Source organism: Squalius cephalus, assembly GCF_949319135.1.
Source record: "Squalius cephalus genome assembly, chromosome: 24".
NCBI lineage: Eukaryota > Metazoa > Chordata > Actinopteri > Cypriniformes > Leuciscidae > Squalius > Squalius cephalus.
The window spans coordinates 14391470-14418032 of NC_137145.1; the positions used below are offsets into that span (position 1 = coordinate 14391470).

At 36.9% G+C, this 26563-nt stretch overlaps 1 protein-coding gene across 1 annotated transcript; it reads right to left on the reverse strand.

The window, feature by feature from the left end:
• Window positions 1-302: 302 nt before the first annotated feature.
• Window positions 303-19035, reverse strand: ehd1b (EH-domain containing 1b). The gene is made up of 5 exons (XM_079861969.1): window positions 18250-19035; window positions 14159-14256; window positions 3516-3928; window positions 1941-2105; window positions 303-1784 (listed from the first exon to the last, which is right to left on the reverse strand). Exons 1-5 carry the CDS (start codon window positions 18648-18650, stop codon window positions 1263-1265), a joined length of 1599 nt encoding a protein of 532 aa, XP_079718095.1. The 5' UTR covers window positions 18651-19035; the 3' UTR covers window positions 303-1262.
• Window positions 19036-26563: the final 7528 nt, after the last annotated feature.

Consider the following 26563-nt stretch of genomic DNA (forward strand, 5'->3'; position numbering starts at 1 on the left):
CCCTCATTTCCCCCAGTTGACTTTACAAACTCTTGAGTTCTTCATCACTATGTATTCTAGCACTCATTTGAGAAGAAGTCTTTTGAGAATCACATTGTTATGTGAGGACTGACACGGACATTATTTTTCAAAGTTTCTCCCAAATCTGCAAGTTAAGAGCTACTTTTAGCCTTAAGATGTTTCGTGAATACGGCCCCTGGTATCATAATCATTCACACTCAGTATAAGCACATGAGTATATAAAGACAGTGTACTAGTAGGCTATTCAGGACATATATTGCTCAAAGTTTTAGAATTTATCTCAATTTACAAACCTTTTATTTTGACTTTTATTTATTTAAAAAAATATCTTCCTCAAATACTCTGTATAGAAACATAAGAGAAGACAGGCAGGCTTGTGGTAGATTTTTATTATTGCAAACTAGACAATTTTTTTACATATGAACAGTATTTATAGTGTATAAAAGCTTTTGATATTGTAGCAGGGTGAGGCACTCAAGAACATATAGAGACCAATGCAATGGTGGTGCTACTTATATCACTGACACAGATCATACAGTAGAAGTCTCTGTCTGTTGAACGTCTTGTCACAGACCATCTGTTTTGAACCATCACGATTGATTATGCAACACCAGTTAACATACAATACAAAAATGCAGCACTGTTTTTTGCGGTGTTTTATAGTGCTAAAAAATGGTCAAATTGGCAAGTCCAAATTGTAAAACCAAAACTGGACAAAACTACAAAATTGTTTAACAGAAAGTTTCAAAGGATAAATCTGAATAGCCTGAAACCATCAGCAAAGTTAATGGAGTGTAAGAATGAAAAAGAACCATTTCTCCTTGCAAGTATGAAGCAGCATCATTGTAAAGATCTGGAACAAGTAAATGCCTCTAAAAGACTTCTAATATTAGCCTATATTTTGGTCACACTGGACTCCTCTCCCTGCCGTTGTACATGCTTAAATAGAATTTAGCTACATCTAGCATTTGAGAAATACGATAACAGGATGCTATCTAATTTATTTATATTTTTAAAGATTTGATTAGGTTCCTAACTACCGGTCTATCAAGAACAAAGAAGATAATATTAGTGAGAACGACAAACTGTAGTGATAGATAAGTTAAAAGCTATTTTGGCTCTTTTTCCGCAGCTAATGCATACTGTATAATTATATCATAAATTCTGTTTATATATTTTTATATTTCTAGACCCACCCTTCCACCCATGGCTCAAAGATAACATTTATTTTCCCAAATTGTTTACAGTCCTCGTTTAGAAGGAGGCACAAGGTGATTAGGAAGATCAGCAGGTAACTCGTGACCTTCCAGTTTAACCTTGATGAGGTGGTTAGCTAGGGCAAACTCCTCATCATCCAGGTACCCATCCTTATCCACATCAGCGAGCTTCCAGATTTTTCCTAGAACGTTGTTGGGCAGTTTGGATTTGACCATCTCTTTCTTGGCCAAGGCACCAGAGACCTTCCCGTTGACAGGTGACAGGGTGTAGAAGATCTCGTCGTAAGTTGGCTTGTCTTTCGCCACTATCCACTCCAGCTCATCAATGCCTTCACTAGCACCCTCTCCATAGCCATGCCCGAAGGGTCCATTCATGGTGCCCTCAAAGGCACCACCCTGGACAGACTGGGTGGGCATGGCAGCCTCCTCCTGCCGAACGAGGGTCATGAGTTTGGCAATGTCGTTGGCCAGCATGTCCTCTACTGCTTCCAGCAACTTGGGCTTCAATCCCTGAAACTTAGTGAAGTCCTGACCAGCAAGGACTTCCTAATGACGAAGACAACAAAGATGTCAAAAAAAAAGCATATTCTACCCTTAGAGGATGAGATCATATTTTTTGGAACTTTTAATCTAGTAAAATAAATTAATAAATAAATAAAAATAAATAAATAAATTTTGGGACAGATGGGACCATTTCCATACCTGCATTTTACTGAGTTTAGGGAAATCACCAGGGGAGATCTGATGTTCTTTTTCAATCTTTGTGTAGATTTCACCCAGGTTTGCGATGAGTTCCTTTTTCTTATTCTCTTTCCCAAAAACATTTGGCATTTCTTTCTTCAAAGCACTGATGATGTAGGCTTGAACCTTGAGAGAAAACATTGTCATAACATATAATATTTAAAATAAATCTGTGTTATATTGATATTTGAGCAATTTATATATGAGCAATTTGTCAATTTGAGAGAGACTTGAATGATATAAGAAAATGTATGATAATGATGAATACATATATACCAAGGCTGCATTTATTTGATCAAATACAGTAAAAACAGTAATATTGTGATATAGGCTATTAAAATAGAAAACAGTTATTTTTAAATTGTAATAATATATGTTCAATTTATATTGCATTGTTGGCAAAAACTGAAATTTTCAGCGTCATTACTCCAGTCTTCAGTGTCACATGATCCTTCAGAAATCATTATGCTGATTTGGGGCTCAAGAAAAAAAAAAAAAAAAAAATCCATGAAACTTGCACTGCTTAATATTTTTGTGGAAACTATCAATACATTTTTAAGATGTTCTGATGAAAAGAACGTTCAAAAGAATAGCATTTATTTGAAATGGAAATGTTGTGTAACATTATAAATGTATTTTAGTGTAATTTTTAATCATTTTAATGTGTCCTTGAATGGTAATGGATCATGGTTTCCACACAAAAAAAACAGCAAAAACGGTTTTGAACATTTATATTAATGAGAAATGTTTCTTTAGTACCAAATCAGCATATACATATGGTATTGAAGACTGGAGTAATGGCTGCTGAAAATTCAGCTGTGTCACAGGAATACATTACAGTATTATATATATAAAAAAAAAAACTTAAAAAGAAAACTGCTTTTTTTCACATTTTAAATTAACTTCCCAGTCTGTCTGAAACACTGTTAAGTTCCTGTCTCTATGAAGCTCCTCTTTCCGAAGAGCACATTGTGCTCTGGTTGGTCACCTTGACCAGTGTGTTGTGATTGGTCAACCGCTTCCTGAGTGTTTCGGAAATGTCACTCCCCTTACCATAACAGCGAGTTTCAACACACTACGCAACTCAACCAAGCCTCGCCACCCTTTATTGTGTATACCTTAGGTGGGAATTATTTAAGTGAGGAATATTGTGATGTATACATTCCCAGAAGAAAACTTAAGACTGCAATGGGAGGCGTTTCCGGGAGTTCAGAAACAGTGATATAGAAATTAAATCTCTTTAGAGAGGACTTGGTGCTTTGTAACTTTCAACAACATTACACACTAAAGAGAGTTGAAAATGTATAAAAGCAAAATAGGACCCCTTTAAAAAAAATGTGTTATACATAAAAGGAAGACTTATAAAACTTCCTAGACAATAAACTTGGATCACATCTTAGGTGGACAATTTATAAAGTGATCACAGCACACACCAGGTTACTAATCTAACAAAAACATTCAAAGAACTTTAAATCTAAAATGTGTCAAAAAGACACCTCTACATTATAACTAACTATAAAAGGTTTAATTTCTTACTTTGGCAAGACGTGCCCGTTTGATAAGGTCGTTCAGCTTGCGCAATGCTGCATTACGTGGAAGTCCCTGGATGTCACGGAAAAGGTCTTGTTCCTCTGCCTCAAACAGTTTCCTGTTATCAGGAACCAGGAGAGGCTGAGCCCAGAAAGAACCAATGTACACTCGGATGACCTCTGGGGTGTTGACGATTTTACCGAGAGACCACATGAGGGCGCCATAGACCCTCATGAGCTGCTGGGTCCCGATCTGATCAGCTTTGTTGAGCACCACCCGCATCTTGTCCTCGTGGTTTTTCAGAGCTCGGATCACCTCAGAGAATTCGTCTGAGATATCTAACTTGTGTGCGTCAAAGAGAAGAATGATGCGGTCCACACGTTCAGCAAACCATTCGAGCACAGCAGCAAAGTCATAACCTGAAACAGAGATAAGGATATGACATTTTTAATACAAGACGAGGCTTTTCAACAAACAAAAAAGTTAATCCACTTAATTAAGTCATTCAGTTTATTTAATGCAAAGGGAACTTGTTTGTGTATGTGACCTTTCTTTATAAAGCACAACCCAACACTTCTCTTTCCATCTAGATAAAGGGCAGTACATCAGTCAGCAGATATTTGATCCAAGAGCTTCCTGATCTTGCCCATATCACTCAACAACACCACCACAAACAAGCAGGAATCCATTAACAGGTAAACTCACACAATACAAAATGTGTGAGTTTTGCTGTCAAAGGAAAGTCTTTACGTAATAGAACCCATCTCCTTTTATCCAGTCCTTTTATCTTGCACTAACCCGCTACTGGCTCATTAGGGTGGAGTACAGCTGCCCTTAAACATGAGGGGAAAAAAAACAGATGAAGAGACGTCTGGTCAACTACAGCGAACAGACATCACGTCCACTCACGCTGGCAAACAGGAAAGAGAATAAATTGTCCCACAGAAACTCCTTCCTCTCCCCATGTTTGGTTATTTTCTTGTATGGTTAAAAGGATCACAGGGAACAATGGAAATCGGAGTAAAATATTTTGACAGTAGCCAAGGAGATGACGATGTGTCAAAACTAAATTTAAGATGCTGGGATATGAAACGAATGTGTGGTTATGGGAAAAGTCTGTGTACTCCAAAATACCTAAGAGGAAATGTCTAAACTTTTTTAAGTCTTTTTTGCATTCACATTTTTCAACAAGGGTCAGCATTAATATAGCTAGACTTGACAAATTCAGCGGTCTTTCCAAAAAGCTACTTATGAGATCCTGAGGGTTTAATCTTAAGATTTCTCAATATGCCATAATACACATGCTAAAGCTAAAGAATTTCCAACCCAACTCTCCTGCTTACTGAGACAGAAGTTACCAATTTATATTTGGATTGTGTAGAGTGTGTGGAAGACAGGAAAGACTGTGTCCCAGCTCACAACAGTTGTGTCAACGTCAGCAGGATGTGAAATCTGGATCTGAATCCAACATGGGCGTGACTTCACGGATACACTACTCTGCTTTATTGACAGTTATCCATCACAATATTCATAGCAATACTAATGAAACAGGCCGTTATGATATATAATGCAATACAATAAAATACAAAGACAATAATAAAAAAAAGCAAATGCACAATGCAAAAAAAAAAAACTGTTAAGACCTTAATTGAATTTGTGTGTGTACCAGAAATGCAGTAATTAAAAAAATTTAACTTTGTATGCATCTAAATCAGCATTCTTTCTGAATAGGATCCATTTTCTTCACGAGTTTCTTTAGTCTACATTCAGAGCAGACACTGATAAGCTGGTTGTGTATACATATACACATTAACATGGCTGGTAAAGACTGTGACAGCAGAGGTAGCTCATATGGATGGAATTTTTACTCTGTTTTTCCCAAATGGTATGGCTTTTTCCAATTCTTTGCTTACTTTCCTTCTAATACTTTCCAAAAGCATATCCTTATGTAAACTATGGGATATCCTTGTTTATGTAAGAATGCCATAGTAACAGTGTTTGTTCCTGCACTAAAATATGTACAAGTGGGCACACAAAAGCTGCACTTAATAAAAGAAATTGAAATTACAAAATTGCAAAATAGCAGGACAGTTTTATCAAGACTAATTTAATTCTCCTCTTGCTGATGCAGTTACGGTTACAAACATACAGTTGCATCATTAAACGATTCATTCAATTCATGAACAAACAAAAGCAAATGAATGAATGAACAACAAATGCACAGACAAATGAATAACGACAGACTAAATGAATGACCGAGGAAACTATGCAGATAAGCAAATATAGCTGTTTGGAAATAAATTACACCAGCTATCTATAAAGATGATGGTTTTGTACATATGTACAGTGAATACAGGGCTGGGACTTAAAGTTTACAACCAACACAAAGATCCAACCACCATAAATAGGCATTGGGTTCATGCTGGTCTGAAGGTTGGACTTAACGTCCGTAAAGGAAAGGAAAAAAAAAAAAAAAAATGGAAAAAAGAAATTTGGCTCAGTATAGATGGCTGTCATTTAGATTTTAGTATTGCCTCCACCCTGCTAAAATCTAATCCAGACATTGACCCACAATCTCTCTGCCTGAAAAAAAAAACATTACAAGAACACTCTACGAGATATGAAAGCATGCATAGATGTCATTTAACAAGCACTCAGTAAAGGTTAACCCCTGGTTTTTGTACCTTGAGACCCTAGAAACAATATATAATATCTAATGCGAATGTCAATAAATAACTGGGAGGTTTTAGTGTTTAGTAATGGGAGCCCTTGTCCTGCAGTATCTCTGCAAAAAGGTTTGCTCATAACATATTAAGCAGCAGCTGTTTCTGAAACAGTTGTGAATGTTGCTTAACAGGTGTCGACTGGAACACTAATTCAGACCAGATGAAGAATAGCTACAAACTATTAAATGTTTAGGATTGCGGTGGCTATGTTGCTTTTGTCTTTCAGCTCTGACATGGACATTTTCAATAGTTTAATCTTAACTTTAATAATAAATGAATAAAAAACAGCCCTCAAAATTCTCTCTTTGTAATACCATCATACATTTGACAGTAGTGCCATAATATCAGAGGGGAGAAATGTTGGAGAATACATTCAAGGTCAGTAAGATTGTTTTAATGTTTTTGAAAGAAGTCTCATGTTCACCAAGGCTGCATTTGATCAAAAATACAGTAAAACAATAATATTGTGAAATATATCAAAACAGATAACAAACATACTTTTTTAAAAATTGTAATAATATTTTAAAATGTAATTTATTCCTGTGATGGCAAAGCGGCATTTTTAGCATCATTACTATAGTCAACTATCAATCCAACAGACATCTTGTATTTGACAGATAAAAAGTCTTTGAACCCACTGATTAACCATGTTACATACCATTCAGTCCTTATGGTTACTGAATTAAACAATTTATTTCATAGTAATATGCTATTATATTATATCAGCAGCATACATGTGAGAATTATGGGAGGGGGCCTGAAAAAGGCCTTTCATCTGCGCATGGAAGGAAATTATCCTTTTCCATTACCAGCACAAGTAAATGTGGCACCTCCACAAATTCCTGGAAAGCACAGGGAGAGGAAGAATGGAGAAATCTGCTGTAATGATCTACATAAACAATAGCACATTCTCAGGGGATCAGTTTATCCAAGCTTTAAATAAGTCATTAGAATTATCATTTATGTACACTCTTCATAATAAAAGGCATTGATTTCTAGGGCTGCACGATATGAGGAAAAGCTGCGATGTGCAATAACATTGTTTAATATTGCGATGACGATTTGACTTGCGATAAATATTCAAATGTGAATGTTATTCATCGTGTCAGGCTGTCTGTTGCGATGTGTTCATCGCGCGAGTTCATATCGCGATGACGATGAAAATTCGATGTATCGTTCAGCCCTAATTTACACAGAAGATGGCAACATGGACTTGTGATAAAAGGCATAATGCTTGCCCTAAAAACTGCACAGCCACTAAATCTAGCCCACTGACATAAGATGTTCATCAGTCTCAACAGATGTGATTTCAGGAGAGAAAAAATGAGTGCTTTAATAAGTATATTAAGTAAAGCATTATGGGATGCTATCAGTGATAAAAATTGACACGCAGCAAAGCCTCCTAAGCAATGAAGAATTAATGTGGGCACTGTGTACAGTAAACAGGAGAGGTACTAGAATAGAGCCCTGTGGAACACTATACAGTTTAAGACAAGGAGCAGAGCAACATTTAGGGAAAAAAAACAAATGAATAAAGTGCACACATAAAGGGATCACAATGGATTTGATTCTATATTCACGGAATTTAAAATAAAAAAGCTAAAAATTTAAATTTATGTTTTGACTTATTTGAAATATAAATTGTAATCTTATATAAATAAGAATTCTGTTTTCCACAATCACAAACACTAATTGATATAATTAGGGCTGCACAAGGTTTAGTTTTAGCATCGATATCACGGTGTGCGCATCCGCAATAGTCACATCGCAGGATGTGCAATGTAGTATAGGGTCCGTAGTTGATACGTGATCCATACGGGCCAGCTGCCCCCCGGTTTTAATTGCAAAGTTTACCCATCATAGAGTGAGTTTATCATTTGCATGTGTTTTTAAGTCCTGTCAGTTTAAACATCAAGAGTGCTATTTTGTGTGCATACACAGAGCCATGCACACAGCACATGAAGTTCGTGAACACCGAATTCCCTTCCCTTTCTTATCGAATTGTGCTTGAACGGAAAATTAAGTCAAAATGCCCGTCTCAACGAGGTTCCCCGTAAACGCAGTCGGTAATGTTCATTACCGGTATTGGATATGTGCATTTGTCTTAAAGTGACAGCAGTCCAATATACCCACAACTGTTTGTCACACCAAATTAATCAAACAACAAAAGAGAAAGAGAAAATCCCTTATGTAGCTTTAACAAAGATAAGCTGTATTAATTATATATATTTAATTTATACAGTGAAGACTATACAGTGTTATTTTACATTTGATTATTCAATGTCTGTACTGTTTATTTACCTGAAAAACAAAAGTACTGCTTAGTCTGTCTTTGTTCTATTGTATTGATATTGTTATTTGTTTATTTTCTACCAATTTACCCCAATTATCCTAGAATAATTAATTCTTTACAAATAGAACTATTCAAATCATCAGGTGAAATTGATTTCATATTGTAATATATATATATATATATATATATATATATATATATATATATATATATATATATATATATATATATATATATATATATATATATATATATATATATATATATATATACAGAAAAACTAATTGTCGCAATGTCAGTTTTTTTCCAATATCTTGCAGCCCTATTTATAATACTAAAACCATCTCTTGTTAAGATATAGGATCTGAAAATTAGGGAAGGGAAACATATTTGGTTGGGAATAGTGGTTTGGGAATAGCCCAGTATGAAGCTTGAAACAGTATGTATTCTGATTATATATATATATAATTTTGAAGTGCCTTGTCGTTTACTGCTTGCAAAGTCTAACTGCAGTCAGGGGAAGGGGGATGGATGTGAAGTCAGCAGACTTCAGAAGATTATTAACTGACCTTAAAAGGTCTACGAATGAGCAGGACATTTTTAGGGTTTAAGGTTGAAAGTTAAAACATGGCATGCTATCAAAACTATTATAAGCAGTCCTCACTGATCTATTCTTCTATAAAGTCAGCGCAGGAGTTCAGAACCACAATATGGAGACCACATTGCTGTGAAGAATGAAGTGGGAGGAGATAAGAATTTTTTTTTATTAAATGTGGAGAGAGAAAAGGACTGCATTAAAATAGCAAGCACACTCATCCTCTTCCAAAGAACAGCATGACTGTGGCTAGATGTCCAAATAGTTGTCATTCCTGAATATCCATGTTTTTCAGATCAGTTACAAAACTGATCATCCCATTATTCTCAGACAGGCCCAGATTTCCTCCTAAACTTATTGCTGTTAGGATATTGTATTCACACATGACATCCACTTGACCTCAGACTGTAACTGGCTACAAGCCACATTACGATCTATGACAAGGAAATGACTAGCACTTTATGTGTGAATTATTGTCCGTTTTGTTGTAAATTCTTCCTATGTAGGACTTGAAATAAGAGCCAAATACTAACATTTTCCATGTTTAGATAATGACACTACCAGGGCTTTCCTTATACATTTCCCTCCACTAGCATTCAATTACTGTAACATCAGTAAAGAGGAAGCTTTCAACACAATAGAGACAAAATCTTTAAATAAATGCATTTTGTGAAGAGACGGACTTTCCATACGCATCACAAGCTTTGTGAATAGCTTTCAGGGGAAAATAAACAATTGTTATAATGTTAGTTGTAACAGTTAAGTATATATATATATATATATATATATATATATATATATATATATATATATATATATATATATATATAGTAACATTATGAAATAAATGTCCAAAACACGTTGGCCACAATTATTGGCACCACTAGAATTTATATATATATATATATATATATATATTTAGCACAACATAGAACATGAAATTGTCACTATAACTTCTTGTTTCACAGGAGTATAAATATGAGGAAACACAATAGCCAAATTCCCTTAATCATTTATCACAATGAGTAAAAAGCCAAAGAATATAGTTCTGATGTGCAGCAAAAGATTGTTGAGCTTCACAAAACAGAAAGTGGCTGTAAGAAAATAGCTAAATCATTGAAAAGTTCCCATTTCCACTATCAGGACAATAGTTAAGAAGTTCCAATCAACTAAAGATGTTACGAATTTGCCTGGAAGAGAAAATGTGTCTATAACGTCCTAAAGTACGGTGATGAGGAACGTGGCCAAAGACTCTCCAAGGACCACAGCTGGAAAATGCACAGATTACTTGAGTCTTGGGGTCAGAAAGCCTAAATTTTTTGTTTGGGTAAAAAGTTGTTTAGGAGGTTTTCAAGAAAACTCCAGCATATTCAGTCGTCAGACACAACTGGAACTTCAAAAGGGACCAGATTCAATTGTGGGCCAATTTCGTACAGAATTTTGGACATTTTGTTAAGATACATGGTATCATGGATTCTAGCAAATACCAACAGATAAAAAAAATCAAAACCTGACTGTCTCTGCTAGAAATCTTATAATGGGCAGTGGTTGGATCTTCCATCAGGACAACAATCCAAAACAAACATCAAAATCAACACAAATGGGTCACTGAGAACAAAATGAAGCTGCTGCCATGACCATCCCAGTCCCCAGACCTGAATCCTACAGAAAATTAGTGGGTTGAACTTAAGTAAAGCACCACCAACATGGATCTGGTGAAGAGATTCTGTATGGAGGAATGGTCTCTGATCTCTAGTCAGGCGTTCTCCAAACTCATCAGACATTTTAAGAGAAAACTCAGAGCTGTTATCTTGGGAAAAGGAGGTTGCAGAAAGTACTTAATAAAAGGGTGCCAATAATTATACCCAATGTGTTTTGGAGAAAATCATTTATTTCATAATGTGATTTACCCCCCACTTTCAATTGTTTTACTTCAATGAAAGGTTAGACTTTTGCAAATTTTTTGAAGATCAAAAGGATAAACAATGCAGATTTATTTTTACAGCCATCTTTAATCATATTTACCAGTGGTGCCAATAATTCTGACCACAACCATTTATATACATATGTGAATATATACACATACATATAGGGCGCATTATCCTGCCTGAAAGAGGCCACAGCCACCAGGGAATACCGTTTATGAAAGGGTGAACATGGCCTGCAATAATGCTTAGGTACTGTAGGTGGTACGTGTCAAAGTAACATCCACATGGATGGCAGGACCCAAGGTTTCCAAGCAGAACATTGCTCAAAGCATCACATTGCCTCCGCCGGCTTGCTTTCTTCCCATAGTGCATTCTGGTGCCATCTGTTCCCCAGTTAAGGGACGTACACACACCCGGCCATCCATGTGATTTAAAAAGAAAACGTGATTCATCAGACCAGGCAACCTTCTTTCGTTGCTCTGTGGTCCAGTTCTGATGCTCAAGTGCCCCACTGTTGGCGCTTTCGGCGATGGACAGGGGTCAGCATGGGCACCCTGAATGGTCTGCAGCTACTGTATGCATCCCCATACACAACAAACTGTGATGCACTGTCTATTCTGACACCTTTCTATCAGAACCAGCAATAACTTCTTCAATTTGACCTATAGTAGCCTGTCTGTTGGATCGGACCACACGGGCCAGTGTGTATGTGTAATTTGACATATCAAGCATTAGCACTAATGGACATCTCAAAATCCTTCATTTCATTCAAAATCTCCTCATTTCATGGCAATCTAATACAATAGAATCTTTGTGGTGACTATCAGGTGAGCCTTCGCTGTGTCCTGTCTCCAGAGTCTGAATTCTCTCAGTCGTCACACCTTCACCATCATCACTATCAATCTTTATGGCTCTCAATCTGCCTCAGAGAGAGGAAGAGCAAAGGACAGCAAAGACAAAGTAACCCTGGCCTCTGGTGGAGAGCCGTTACCTCTCTTGCTCTTTTTAATGAGCCCAAGACCTTGTGACTAAAACCATGTGTGAAAATCACTGGGGTAAGTTCAGAGTGCAGTACATGGGATGCATACTATGGTCTCACACAAGCTTATACAACTATGTATCAGCCTGGAAATACTTTTCCGATTCACTAATGATGTTTTTACATCCACCCAGGCACTGCCAAGCTCTGGGGGGGGGGGGGGGGGGTGCTTATCAGAGACCATAGGGTGCGGCCCATTTGAAAGTTAACCTAAATAACGTGAGATAAAGCTGTATGGTGTGGAATGCAAGAGTGTTCATGAACACCTGGTTATTGTCATCCACTCAGGTCTATACTCTCTCATGGAGCTCCTATGTATACCACCACCAGAGATCACCCCCTTATACAAAAACATATTGTGTCTCTACCATTGTACAATGATCCATACCATGGTAGTAAATGATCATCATTATCATGTACCATGGTATTTAATATGGTACACCTGGATACTCAAAGAATACCATGGTACACGTGTCCAAAAAACATGATATTACCATGGTTTGGTGGTATCTTAAAATCTTACAAAAAGTAGCAGAACCATAAAAAAAATGTAGATGCTACATGTCCATAACAGTATTATTTCAGTCTTATTTATATCCAAACATGATGTTAGCGTGGTTTCATTTTAAACAAAACAAAACAGAGAAGTGCCATGGTATAAAAAAAATAGCAATCTGTAGTAGGGAAGTGCCCGAAGCTATATCTTATTCGGAGAGGCATGGATAATGAATAACGTATTCTACAGAGCCCCTAAAGTGACATGGTGATGAAAAAAAATATGATACGGAAGGAGAAATTATAGTTTGCTTTTGCGCCAAACATTTGCGTTCCCCTAAAAAGCTTTTGCAAGCTTTTTTTCCCTCTCATCTCCTGTATTTTTTTTCATCACCATGTCTCTTTAGGGGTGCCGTAGAATGAGTTATTCATTATCAGTTTCTTTCCGAATAATTCAGAAATTTGGCTTTTGGTATTCGGCTTCAGGCGCATCCTTAGTCTGTAGGTATACGTTAAAAAAAACCTTGGTACCATTTTACCATGCCCACAAAATATGTTATTACTATCCAATTTTTTGTGAGTGTACTCTTGTCTGTCTGGTGCCGACAGCAGGAAAGCCATCCCGACGTACATCTACGCACACACATACATTATACATGCTCAATAACACATAACTGAATCTTTGAACGTGGATGCATTCGTGCAGCCCGCTCATTTGTACGTCCTTACCACACCCTCTCTGTTCCGCAGTAATGTCTGTTTCCTGGCCTGAGCTGTCGCCCCTCTTTGTCAGACTGTTATCTGTAGATGCCACTCACCCTCTGATCACATTTACATGGTCTTCAGGGAAAGCCAAGGAGAAGCCCACACGCAAACACACACACACGCGCCACAGCAGATAGACAAGCACAGGAAGAGTCTTAACGTGACACCGGTTACCACACACACAATGCTCTCTTAGAGTTTTCTTGAATAAACAACATACCAACATGCTCCATTGTCATTTCTGAGCCTGTAACAGGTCCAGACTAGTCAATTATACTTCTAGGGAAGCAAAAATCCTGTACCTTATCTCCTGTGCGGCTTAAGAGCATTAACCATCAAACACACTGCCAAAGGGCTATTTGAACATTTTAGACATTTTTGCACCATTTTTGTTTTCAATGAGGGCTTAGAAAATCCATTGTTCTTGCCAAATCATAGTATTTGATGGGAAAGGACTGCATTGTCACTATAGAATAATTAGTTTTTCAACTTCCCTTCCTTCCTACAGGAAAAAAACCTTTGGAAGAAGAGTGGGTTTGTTGTGCTGTAATGTAAACAGGAGAACTAAAAATACTTCCCTCTTAACACTCCCATAATGCAGAAGCTAACTAAATTAACCTCACTTCCTTTGCCTGGGACATATGTTACACACTCACAGCTGTCTATGCAAATGGCACTTGTATTAATAGGACAAAGAGTATGAAGTTGTGGTAACTCTGGGAAGGAAAGTCAGGGGATGGTAAAAGAAGTGAAGACTGCAATTATAGAAAGAGGAAATTAAAAAAAAAAAATTTAAAAACACACATACCTCTGCTGATCCGCTGTTTCTCTCCGGACAGAATTCCAGGAGTGTCTATGATGCTGATGCTGTCCAGCACTGCATTTGGCATCTGAGCACATACAAACCTGAGAGAAGAGGATCAAACATTTAAAAAAAAAAGGATAGATACTTGAAACAATCAGACAGTTCACCATTGGGCCTAGTGATCTTGCAGTAATGTTTTTAGTGCAACATGACTGATTGGAAGGAATTCCCTTCTTGTTCTCTCTCGCCAAATCTTATCATTCCAACACTTATCTCAGCTTTTCCATTCCCATATGTTTGCAGCTTATCTTTCTGTCCGTTCTTCATTTATGTGCCAACCCATATGCTTTTATTTCCATGTCGTTAACATACCAGCACATTTTAGTCATACAAAAACAATCTTCAACCTCAAACCCCCTCCCTCTGTGTTCCCCGTTATGTATTTTACTCATTCCCACCCCTTTATTTTTCCAGAAAGAGTGCCATCACTTATTCTCTACATGCGGGTACCTTCACTCCTGCAAATCACATCCCATAATTCCGTTCTGCATACATTCCTCTCATTACAGGGCTTGCTATTATGGCTGATGTAAATCAAAGTAAGCAGGGCCAGAACAGAGACATGTTTCCTTCCATATATCCAGAAATCCAACATGTTTATTTTCGAGAATTGAGCAATACATAATTTAGTTAACTGATAACATCTAAACACTACTAGCCTGTTTTTGAAGTCAAGCTTCAGAGGTTCAGCAAACATCCTGCAGAAGTTAAAATTCATTTTCTGCATGATGCAACTTTATATACTAGTACCATTCAAAAGTTTGGGGTCAGTAAGATTTGTTTTATTATTCAGCAACAATACAATAAATTGATTAAAAAAAGTAACCGTAAAGACATTTATGTTTTCTATTTCAAATAAATCTTTATATTAGTCAAAGAATACTGAAAAAAGTATCACAGTAAGTTTGGTTTAGTTTAGACTAAGGCTCGTTCTGCTGCCAGATGGCTATTTTAAAGCTAACACAAGGAGACGGTGCAGGCTGACACCAAAATATACAGACTTGATCCACGGACACACCAAGCCGACAATCGGCCATCGGGCAACGTCAAGCCGTTTTAGTCGGCCGAATTAGTTTTTTTGGTGTGTTCTGCACCGTTGGCTCTAGTAGGACGCCGTCCGTTTGTTTTTTGGCCCGATTCAGCATGTAGAATTGGCGTCGGGCCGTCGGTGAGAGAGAGAACTCTGATTGGCTGTTCAGCTTAGTGAATGCATGAGAACATTGGCAAAACAGCAAGCAAAGTCGTCAAAATGGTACAGATGTTCTAATTTTATGTCATTTTGCCTGAGTGCAGGACTGATATTCAAAACGGTAAGCAAGCGCTGCTTTGTTTACGGTATGTGTATCTGCAGCGTCAGTTTCCCTTTTTGAATGATGACTATAGATGAATATTTCTGCAGAATTAGACCGTTGTCTCATTTACATGCAGGCACAGAACACGCATGCTAGTTGACAGTAGGCTGTAGTTCTCTCAGTGTGTTCAAGTGCAGCTTTTTTGCCCCGACGCAGGCGAATCGAGGCAACAGCACAGTCGGCTTTCATCAGCGCTAGTTCTTTGGTGTCGGTTTAGTGTGTCCCGACTCCCTACCCTTACTGTAAGAGTAAAACTCGGTCTATACACTAATAGTAAGTAAGTATGGAGTGCATATGAACAAACTAATTAGCCTGTGTTGTTAAATATTCAGGGAGAGTAATGCCTCAGCCTAATTTCCCCGTGTGTAGTTTATTCAAGAAAAATGTAACATTCCAGCTGCTTCCAGGACTTCTTAATGTCCCACAAAAAAAAAAAAAATCATTGTATTGGCTTTTTTGATTCAATGACTCCTTGGTGTGCAAAAATTTCAGAAATCAAGCTGACAAAGACACAAATCAAAATGGCTACACAGAGATGAATATCAGAAGAAAAACCTGTTTAGTAAGATAGACAGCAGTTACAGAGCATGTTTCAATGCATAACACCAAAGGGTAAACGGAAATAACTGCATATTAAATTATTCTTCACCCTAGTAGAGGTTAAAACACCATATAGGGCTTAGACGTGCATACATTTGCTCTTGGGAAAACTGTATGACAAACACTACAGTGGTGAGAATCTGCAATCAGCTATATGGTTCAATACAGGCCAGAGCCTAGGGAAAATGATGAATGCAGCTGCACAGGAGGGGAAAGTGAATGCATACTCAAGTTACACGAGTAGTAGGAAGAGTGGGGACAACAGCACAAAGGCGGAGCATACATGTTTAACTGAACTACTGGAACAAGGTTAATATGTACTAAAAATCTAGTCACAAGGCACGCACACACCCTTGATACCTCAGCAGTGACCTTCAAGCTACCTTTGAACCTCTCCGACAAGGTCAGAGTGCAAAATACTGGGAGAGAAAATTCAATATGCTTGATAAGCAATAATCAGCATAATATAAAGGAAGCTGGGGTCATATATTTGCAAACGGGGGACACTTTTGTGAGTGAACACTGAAATTGCGGAGTCAGTTCCTCAGATTATCTGTGCAGTGCCTTAGCTGAGTCAGTTCTTTTTAACCTCTTGCCAACCTATTTAAAAAAACATTCACACAAACAAGTGTCAAAACACTAAAATCACGGATTTAACATATAGGGCAGCACCTACAGAAAAGTCTCTGATCAATTCATGACTACACTGAGCTTCTCAAGAAAATCTGATTTGACCTTAAAACAACACGCACGGTCAAGGAGAGGGCTGAAATCTCGAACTATTCCCCTCCCATTCATGATTGACTAGTCAGCCTATTGCACAAATTGAAAGCATTCCAAGATTTTCTTTAAAAGGACATTTTCGTAGAATAAAACGTATTTTGCCTGCCCAGGCCTGTTGGGGTGTAAATATGATCCATGCATAATATGATCCCTTTAATTCAAGCATTGACCAGCATGGGGTTGTGGTAAGTCCTCATATCTGCAACAAGCACAAGTCAAAGGAAAAATTTAGTACTAGTCCTTGAGAGAAGACACACCCATCTCTGCTCATGTCACATATGTAACATGTTGAAAAGACAACTGTGAGTTGAACTGATACACCATTACAAATGTCAACTCATTTCTTTTCATGTCATTCCTTATGGAGGGCCCCATTCCCCAAGAGCTTGTTAAAAAGACCTTTAAAGGCCTCTGCAGCTGTCAAAACCAGGGTCAGCTGACGTTCCTCTCCGAAGAGGGAACCAAAGACTACGAGCAAGAAGTTTTATGCACACATAATGTGTATTAATATCTTCAATAATTATTGAAACACAATGAAAAAGGGAAAGTTTTGCTTATAGTTGTCACGCCCAGAGAAAAAGTCTTCAAGCTTTTGAACCTGACATTAAAGTTGAGTTCAGGTAAAGCTTTAATGTCAGGTTCAAAAGCTTGAAGACTTTTTCTCTGGGCGTGACAACTATATCTAAAAAGTAATAAAGGTTTGTGAGGATTACAATAAAGCAAATCATATCAGTCTTCAAAAACTGACAGACATACATGTTTGCAGGCCAGAGAACATGTGATTTGATGTTGGCTGTCAAAGTGTGTGTTAAACGACATACAAATGACTATTACAATAGTGTGAGTGGTAAAAAGCAGGAAAAAGTACGTAATATACTAAATCAAATCTACATCAATGATATAAAACACCGGTAGTGAACCAGTTAAGAATTCAGCTTTACTACTGTTAAAGCTCCACCCTTGCAATACAGCTGGGACTTCAGCATGCAGAAGTATGCTGAAAAAAAAGGGCAGGAGAGTCCATTTTCAGTACAACATGAACTTTCACCCTTTTTAATGTCCAGAAGGCTCCTATCATCATTACATTTCATAAAAGTAATGCGGAGTAACGTTATATGAAATACAAAACTTGACAACCTCTTGACAGACAACACCCTGAAAAGCTGCAATCCTCAGCAAAGAAAACCTGAGATAAAAACAACTGCAAAAGACACGATTATTGTAAACACTGCACTTTTTCAGAATGTGTTTATTTTTAAAATGAAGGTTATTAGAAAGTGTAATGAATGAAGATCTCACCTGTTCAGAAAGGCGTTTCCAAAGGCGTTGAGTTTTCTGAAGGGTTTCTTGGGGTCAACCACTAAAGCATTGCCCGGGATCAGACCCTCTTGTTCCCCGTACATCACCGCTATGAATGAATCGGTGGTCGGTTCGGGGCCTATGCGCATCCCGGGGAAATCCTGCTCCATGAGATGACGAATAAAAGTGGTTTTCCCTGTGGAGTACTGGCCCACTAAAAGTACCATGGGCTTGTTATCGAAATCAGCATCTTCTAGAGCCGGAGAGTGGAAGTCGTGAAAGCGATACGTGTCTTCTAATGGAAATAATTTGGTCCGGTAGAGTCGCTTCAACCCGTCAGAAACAGTCTGAAACAGTTCGGGGTCCTTTTTCTTCCCGTCCTTGTTCGCCCAGCTGAACATGTTGCAAAATGTGAAAAATAAACTTGTGTAATATAAACTACAAGTTATTTGCTGGTTTCTAGGCTGTTTAATCCAGCGGTTCGAATGAATTAACGGTCCAATATCAGATAACGTTACAGCGGACTGCCAGCGTGGTGGGTTGGTCCTGTCAGCTGTTCAACTAACTGTTGTCTTTTTATGCATTCATTTATATTTTGCTAACTTTGAGTTTTTTAGTAAATCAGACTTAAGTTAGTTTACTCCCGTCAGTCGCGACTTGACTTGCAGGAGATCGTTTTCTTTTATAGCCGCTTGAGTTGCTCCCAGCCTCCCACAGTCCGAGCAGAGACTCTGCGCGTGACAGTGCGAGCTCGCGCCCCCAACAACATTTTTAATACATTACTATGGACCGGAACTCAAGGGAACTTCCAAAATAAAAGCCCCTCCCTCCATCGCCATCTCCCCAAATTGGGGTTTTGTGAAAAACAGCTGACTAATTTATATTGATTGTAATAACTTTAACTTTTAATTGTTTGAATGAATGAATGAATGAATGAATGAATGAATAATTTAGAGGCCATAAATTACTGCATAGAAATTTATTCCACAACATATAATATAATATAATATAATACTGTATAATATAATATAATATAATATAATATAATATAATATAATATAATATAATATAATATAATATAATATAATATAATAAACCCAATTTAACAGGTTAAATCAATGCCATCTGTTCATGCCAAAAATATTGTATGAATGAACCTCACATGAAAAACTTGGGAAGGACAGTGATATTCCTGTTTTGGGGGATGGGATGGGGGTTTTCTTTTGAGCATGTAACTGGCTGACTGCTATATTTGCCCTGGAATAGAGAGACAGTTGCTGCTCTGAGTCTGTGCCAGGTTTGACACTGTCATAAGGGGTCCTAGAAATTGACACTCATCACCCACTATGTCAAATGAAGACTGTAATGTTCTTTTAATCTGAAACTTTAGATATGAAAATTATTTAGAAGTGCTTAGGCCTTACACATTACAAAAGTAAAACAACCAAGAAAAGCAAAAGATGCGTCTTTATAAAGAGGCCTCTTGTGAGTTGGCTCATGTGGCTCAGCTATTGTATCAGAGAGTGAAAATGAAAGAATTCTTTCATTTTGACAGTGACATCTTTTAGAGTTCTCATGTAGTTTGCAGGAATTCCCCGGAGCTTTATGTTCTTCGAGTGTCAGAATGGGATGCAGACAAACAAACCCATTGTTTATTATTATTATTATTTTTTATTATTATTTTTTTTTTTTAAATAAATAATCAATTAATATTGTTTTATCTGCCATGTTTGTTCAGTCTAGACTCTAGAGGCAATTTACTGGCTGTAAGCTTATAGTCTTAGAGCTATTCCTATATCTAATGACCTTTCAGGGGGGGAACTCTGGGCAAAACAAAACTGAAAGTGAAAGAAGTCTGACATTTACAGGAAATTGGCTTTGGATTCAGAGTGGAATATTTTGTCAGTGATTAACCTTTCTTTTCAATGGCTCATGTGTGACTAAAGGGCTGTTGACACCAAGGATAATAACTAGGCCTAATGAGAACGATAACAATGATAATGATAATAATCATTCTAATTCTATAAAAAAGGGAAAGTCCACACCACAACTAAAATGATAACGACACACTTTCAGAACGATTTTTTTTATCCAGTAGGAATCCAGCTTGATTATTTAAAACGGCAGACGACAAAAACTGCAGCTTGCACTTATAATAAACTCAGAGTGCATCTCAATCAGCTCCCTAGTTTAATAGTCAGGGCACTGAACAGGGAGTCAGCCATTTTAAGGGTGGTCACAAATTCAATCGCAAAATCCTTCCAACATTCGCTCCCTAAATAGTCTCACAATGCATCGTGAAAACCAGGGAACGGAAGTTCTAAAGCATGAAACATAATCACGTGAGCCAACTCACTACACATAATGACATCCGATAGATGTTTTTTAAAATACAAACGATTATTTAATTATATTTTCGCATAAACATACATCGCTAGACAGGTAATGAACATAATCTAGCAAACATGTATAATTTATTTGGCTGAAATGTTGCACACATATGTAATACGCAAAGTGTTTATCATAATGTACTTTAAATAATGTTAAAACATAATGTCAGAAAGATACCATTCTGCTGTTGTTCATATAGTAGTGATGTTGCACAATTATGACGTTGTCAGGTCGGCGGAAATAGTCATCAGTGTCCCAATGTAGTGAACCAAGGTTCTTACTGTCCGACCAAGGGAAGGTAGGGAGCTGATTGAGACGCACCCGAATGTTATCATGCATTGGTACGGATGCTAATGTAGTTATCGTTATAATTATCTTTATTGTTATAAGTCATGACACGTTGATTTTGGAAAACTTCGTAAAAAATGTGAAATGAAATGTATGCAAAGAATGTGACCAAAAAAACATAAGAAATAAGTACTGTATATGTTGAAAACACTGTGAAAACCTGTAAAAGATCAATTTATTTAAAGTTAAAAATAATTTTATTTTAAATATTCAAATGAAATTAAATACAGTTGAATAACTCAAATAAATATATAAATACAAATCATGTTGTAGGCTATTGCTAGTTAGCAACATCAAAATAAATACATAAATGCATTTTACAAAAAAAATACATATCCAAATGAACAATTACATGAAGGTTTCCAATTTATTCAGCCCAACAATTATACATAACATTTATACAGTGCCCTGCATTCTCTGTGCAAACCAGTGTGTGTTTAGTAGGATAAACAGGACAGTGGCCTACAGAACTGACAGGCAGCTGGACTGCAAACACTGGCTGTCAATTCATAGGTCATCACCCTGTGTCCTAGACCCTGGGTTAAACATGCTTTCTTCTAGTATAGATGTACATTCAAAGCCAAGTATTAGGCAGTACATTAAATAAGAATAAAAACATTATGATTTTGTATTCTTTGTTCACTTCAAAGGAGCAGTAATGTAGAAATAAGGCAGTTAAAGGTGACTATCTGCACGCAACAGCAGCTCCACTGGAAGAAACAAACCTTCCACATGGAGTTGCTGTTACAACCAGTCAGCACCGAATCTTTGGAGTGCGCCCCTTTTGGACAGCGGAAGGAAGTGCACTTATTCCTTATTCTCACAAAAACTTCTCACCATAAAGGGTAGTTTTCTATAATAGACCTATATATAGATAGTAGAAGAAGAAAGTGTGGTTCCACCTGAAATGAAAGCATAGAAGACACAGTTAGATCAGGATTCAGACAAAGGCTAATGACTGCCATTAAGAACATGTGAGAGTTCCTCTGTTGGCTCATGACTTTGACCTCTTGTTTCTTTCTCATCTTTATGACATGCCATAGACTCCATTATTGGCCAACAGCATGTCCAAAGTGCTAAGACTGATCTTGATAACAGCAATTTTATGACAGCAGTCAACATAAGGGTACTCGGCAGAATGTGTGTGTGATCTGAGAGAAAAAAGGGTGTGTCGCTCAATAATATGTGCCTTTATGTCTTAATTTTACATATCACTTCCTTTTAGTCATGAGTTACCCATCCCACATTCTCTATCACGTTCTTTCTCTCTTCTTGGTTTCTTGGTTTATATCATATTTTAGACTTTGCCTTGCTGTAAAGCTCCCTGCTCTTTGCTACCTTTGGAAAAACAGCATAATAAAGTAATTAAAGGGGGCACACATCGCATGAGTCAGTCTGTGTTATCTGCCCCTGTTATCATCTTGTGAATCCACCATTTTTTTTCTCATCCCTGAGCCGTATCCAACATTTGTGTTGGGTGAGAGAAAATCAATGGCATGAACTCGTGAAGGTGGTTCATTTTTATCACAATTCCCAATTGCCGTACTTGATATTGGAGAAAGTCACATGTGTTTCATCAAATCTACTTTGTAGAAAAGAAAATAATTGTGGAAAAGATGCGACATAGAATATTAGATTGTTGTATAAAAATTTCATACAAAACCTAAAACTGCCATTTATTTGCATCTGAACATCAGTACCAGGCAGTTTGCTTCATGTATTGAAGATCATTTAAAAGAAACTTTATACTCTTTTTGATTTATAAGATCCTGTTCTTGGAAAATAATGTTTCAAATGCTTGAGGGCCGAGTGAAGGCCTTTTGCATTCTTTTCTTATCCCCTTTTCTTATCCTTATTACCTGTACTTTGTTAGACAATGCAGGTATATTTGCATTAGTAAAATGAATCTAGCCTTTCACAAACAAACAGTCAGACATTAACATTACATTTTCCTACGTGAATCAGCGTAATTGCAGAGGCGAGGCAAAGGTGAGAAACTGCATGAGTTTTGCACTGGATGTTTGTTTTTTTAAATACATATATTTATTTTACAAAATTACAATTTAAACCACTTAAAAAGTCCATGTTCCTCACATATGTACCCACAACTTAATTTTCATTAAAGAGTTACTTACCTTCACAGTTCTTCCTCGTGGGAGTCCAGGACGCATCAGAAAAAAAGAATGAATGCAAAAAAAAGAACAAAATAAAAGCTTATATAAATAGAGTTTAAAGAATTTACAGAAGCAAAGTAAAAATATGTCTACAAAAATTTGAAAAGGAACTGAAAACAATAAAGATAGTGACAGCACAACGAGAGAGTCAACTAGTGAGAATGGTGCGTCGGTCAGCAGTGCTATGTCAGGCCAGAGAGAGGCCAGTTTAAAAGTGATTTGGAGTTGAAGCTTAGTTAATAATTACACTCCTCGTCAATATTTAACATCTTTTTGGCCCTGCCCCTCATATTCAACATCCTGGACTCTTATGGACTTACACACAGGCTACCTCAGGACCCTATTTTGTAACGTTTTAGGTACATTGATATTTTTTAAAACAGTTCAGAGCAACACATTTTACTAAAATTGTCTAAACAAATGTTGTTGGCCAAACACAACCAAATCAGAAGTCTTGCCAGTTTACTTTAAACGCAATAAACCACTAGAGGGCGTCACGGTTTAACTAGAATTTTTAGTAATATTATTTACGATGTAGAGAACAGAATCAGAACATTGTTTGTTGCACATCACAAGTCTTATTTCTTGCAACATATAGCTGTTTTCACCCACTGTGAGTTGCTAAGGCTTGATTTATAATGTAACACAGCAAATGAGTGATGTAGGTCAATGTCTTAATTACTGGTCCAGTACAGCGTGAGGTAATGTTGCATGATTAGAATAGATAAAGTAGACTATGGACTCTAAACATTGATCAAAGAATGAAAAAAAAAAAAAAGCTTTATAACAGGATAATAAAATACTCATGATGAGAGAGGGTTAATTATTGTCATTGTTGGGTTAAAGAGCACAGAAGTGCACACTGTGTGAAGGAATTTCGATTGTCAAACACAAGAATGGCGTGTAAATTTATGTACCACGACAAAATACTCCATCTAATCACATAATATTGTACCTTAAGCAGGTGAAGTTCTGGGACTAGAGGACGAAATTTGCTTTGTGTTTCTTGTGATTTTGCAACTGGACCAGAAGACGACGACTGTGGTCACAATCTAAAATTTTAATCAAGATTAAAAAAAATGCAAAAAAAATGATAGGCCTATATGATAAATATATTTCAGGAAGTGGAATATAATGTGGTGATTGTGTTTTGGGGGTTAGGTCAGCTATTTCCCTCACTCTAAAGGAGGAAATCATGAGGAAATGAAATCTTTCCAGTGGTTACAACCTTGGTACTGCACACAGGGTCAAACCACAAACATGCAATAGTTTATGGGTTTCATAATTTACAAGAATCATACAGGAAATTCTGAGGTTGTTGTCCAGTGTATAAAGCCACACTTCAGGTTTTAAAATCGCAAGTCAGCAGTCAGGAATACTGCCTTTACCACCCTGCAAGGTCTCAGAGTTCAATTCATGTTGTCATACTTCATCATTCCCTCTATATTTTATGCCCTTTGCTCCTTGGCTCCTTGAAAATGTTTCCATGTTTAATAATCTGTCACGTCGAAAGTGACACTTATTAGATGCACTAAACACCCTAAAAATTGTACATATGGAAACTACATCCCTTGAACATGATCAGATCTATAAATAAATTTGATTTCAGAAGCTTGGACAGAATGTTTGTTAAAGAAAATGTATTATTTGATTTGGTTCGTTAGTTACACCACTGTAATGTCAAATGTTACATTTTTGAGACATACAGATTTATCCTCTACTTGTGCTCAAAATAAATCAGTTGTTAGCTAATAATTCTCTCATTTACAAAGTCGACGGTTTCAGTGCTAACCAAGATGTCCCTTATCTTATCAGAAGCTAGTATAAGGTGTGTTTAAGTGTGCATAACGCAATGCGTAATACACACCCACACAAACCGTGGTCATTCACGGTCAAGTCAAGGTCTTTAGACCAGCACAGATTCACGATTCTCTTTTTACTTCAGTAAAATGTACTTCAAATTAATTTTTGAAAGGGATACTGTACACAGGCCTTGGGAAAGAATGTAAACTTCACATAAAGTAGCATTGTAAACCACATAACAGATTTTTGTAGGAAATATTTTCTGAAGGGCATACTTTCTTCAAGTTTCACTGCAAAAAATGTTTTTCTTACTTAATATGTTTGTCTTGTTTCCAGACTTAAATCAAGAAGCATTTACTAGAGAAGTAAAATGACATAAGAAATTCTAAATTCTAATGTTTTAATTAAGTGAGTTTTTGCTTAAAACAAGCTAAATTATCTGCCAATAAGGTAAGAGAAAAAAAAAAACTTTATTCAAATGGGAAACAAGATTATTTTTCTTACCCCCATTGGCAAAAACTCAACAACAACAAAAAAAATGATCAAAAAACAAGATAGGATTTCAAGATAGAAAGTCATTTTACTTCTCTAGTAAATGCTTCTTGATGTAAGAATTTTTAGACATTTGGACTGGAAACAAGACAGAAATACTAAATAAGAAAAGCATTTTTTGCAGTGTTAGTGTTACATTTCATATACAGGTGCTGGTCATAAAATTAGAATATCATCAAAAAGTTGATTTATTTCAAGAATTCAACTTAACAGGTGAAACTAATATATTATATAGACTCATTACATGAAAAGTGAGATATTTCAAGCCTTTATTTGTTATAATTTTGATGATTATGGCTTACAGCTTGTGAAAACCACAAAATCAAAATCCCAGAAAATTAGAATATTACATGAAATCACACAGTAATTACACAGTGATACCATGGTCATTGAACCAGGTTTTGGTTATTTTGGCAGTGTGGGCCGGTGCAAATCCTGCTGGAAAATGAAGTCAGCATCTCCATAAAGCTTGTCTGCTGAAGGAAGCATGAAGTGCTCTGGAAATGTCCTGGTGGACGGCTGCGTTGAGTGGACAGCACAGTGGACAACACCAGCCGATGACATGGCTCCCCAAACCAACACAGACTGTGGAAACTTCACACTGGACTTCAAGCATCTTGGATTGTGTGCCTCTCCATTCTTCCTCCAGACTCTGGGACCTTGGTTTCCAAATGAGATGCAAAATTTGCTCTCATCAGAAAAGAGGACTTTGTTCCACTGTGCTTTATTAAATCCAGAGTCAACGCAGCCGTCTACCAGGACATTTCCAGAGCACTTCATGCTTCCTTCATTTTCCAGCTGGATTTGCACCTGCCCACACTGCCAAAAGAACCAAAACCTGGTTCAATGACCATGGTATTACTCTGTAATTACTGTGTGATTTCATGTAATATTCTAATTTTCTGAGATTTTGATTTCGTGGGTTTCATAAGCTGTAAGCCATAATCATCAAAATTATAACAAATAAAGGCTTGAAATATCTCACTTTGCATGTAATGAGTCTATATAATATATTAGTTTCACCTGTTAAGTTGAATTCTTGAAAT

Excerpts from the sequence above, each read along its gene's own strand:
- ehd1b (XM_079861969.1), bottom strand. The coding sequence starts at position 18,650 with ATGTTCAGCTGGGCGAACAAGGACGGGAAGAAAAAGGACCCCGAACTG. Across the intron at positions 14,257-18,249 it reads GGAAACGCCTTTCTGAACAG|GTTTGTATGTGCTCAGATGC; the intron begins GTGAGATCTTCA and ends CTCTTCTCTCAG. Across the intron at positions 1,785-1,940 it reads CTAAACTCAGTAAAATGCAG|GAAGTCCTTGCTGGTCAGGA; the intron begins GTATGGAAATGG and ends CTTCGTCATTAG.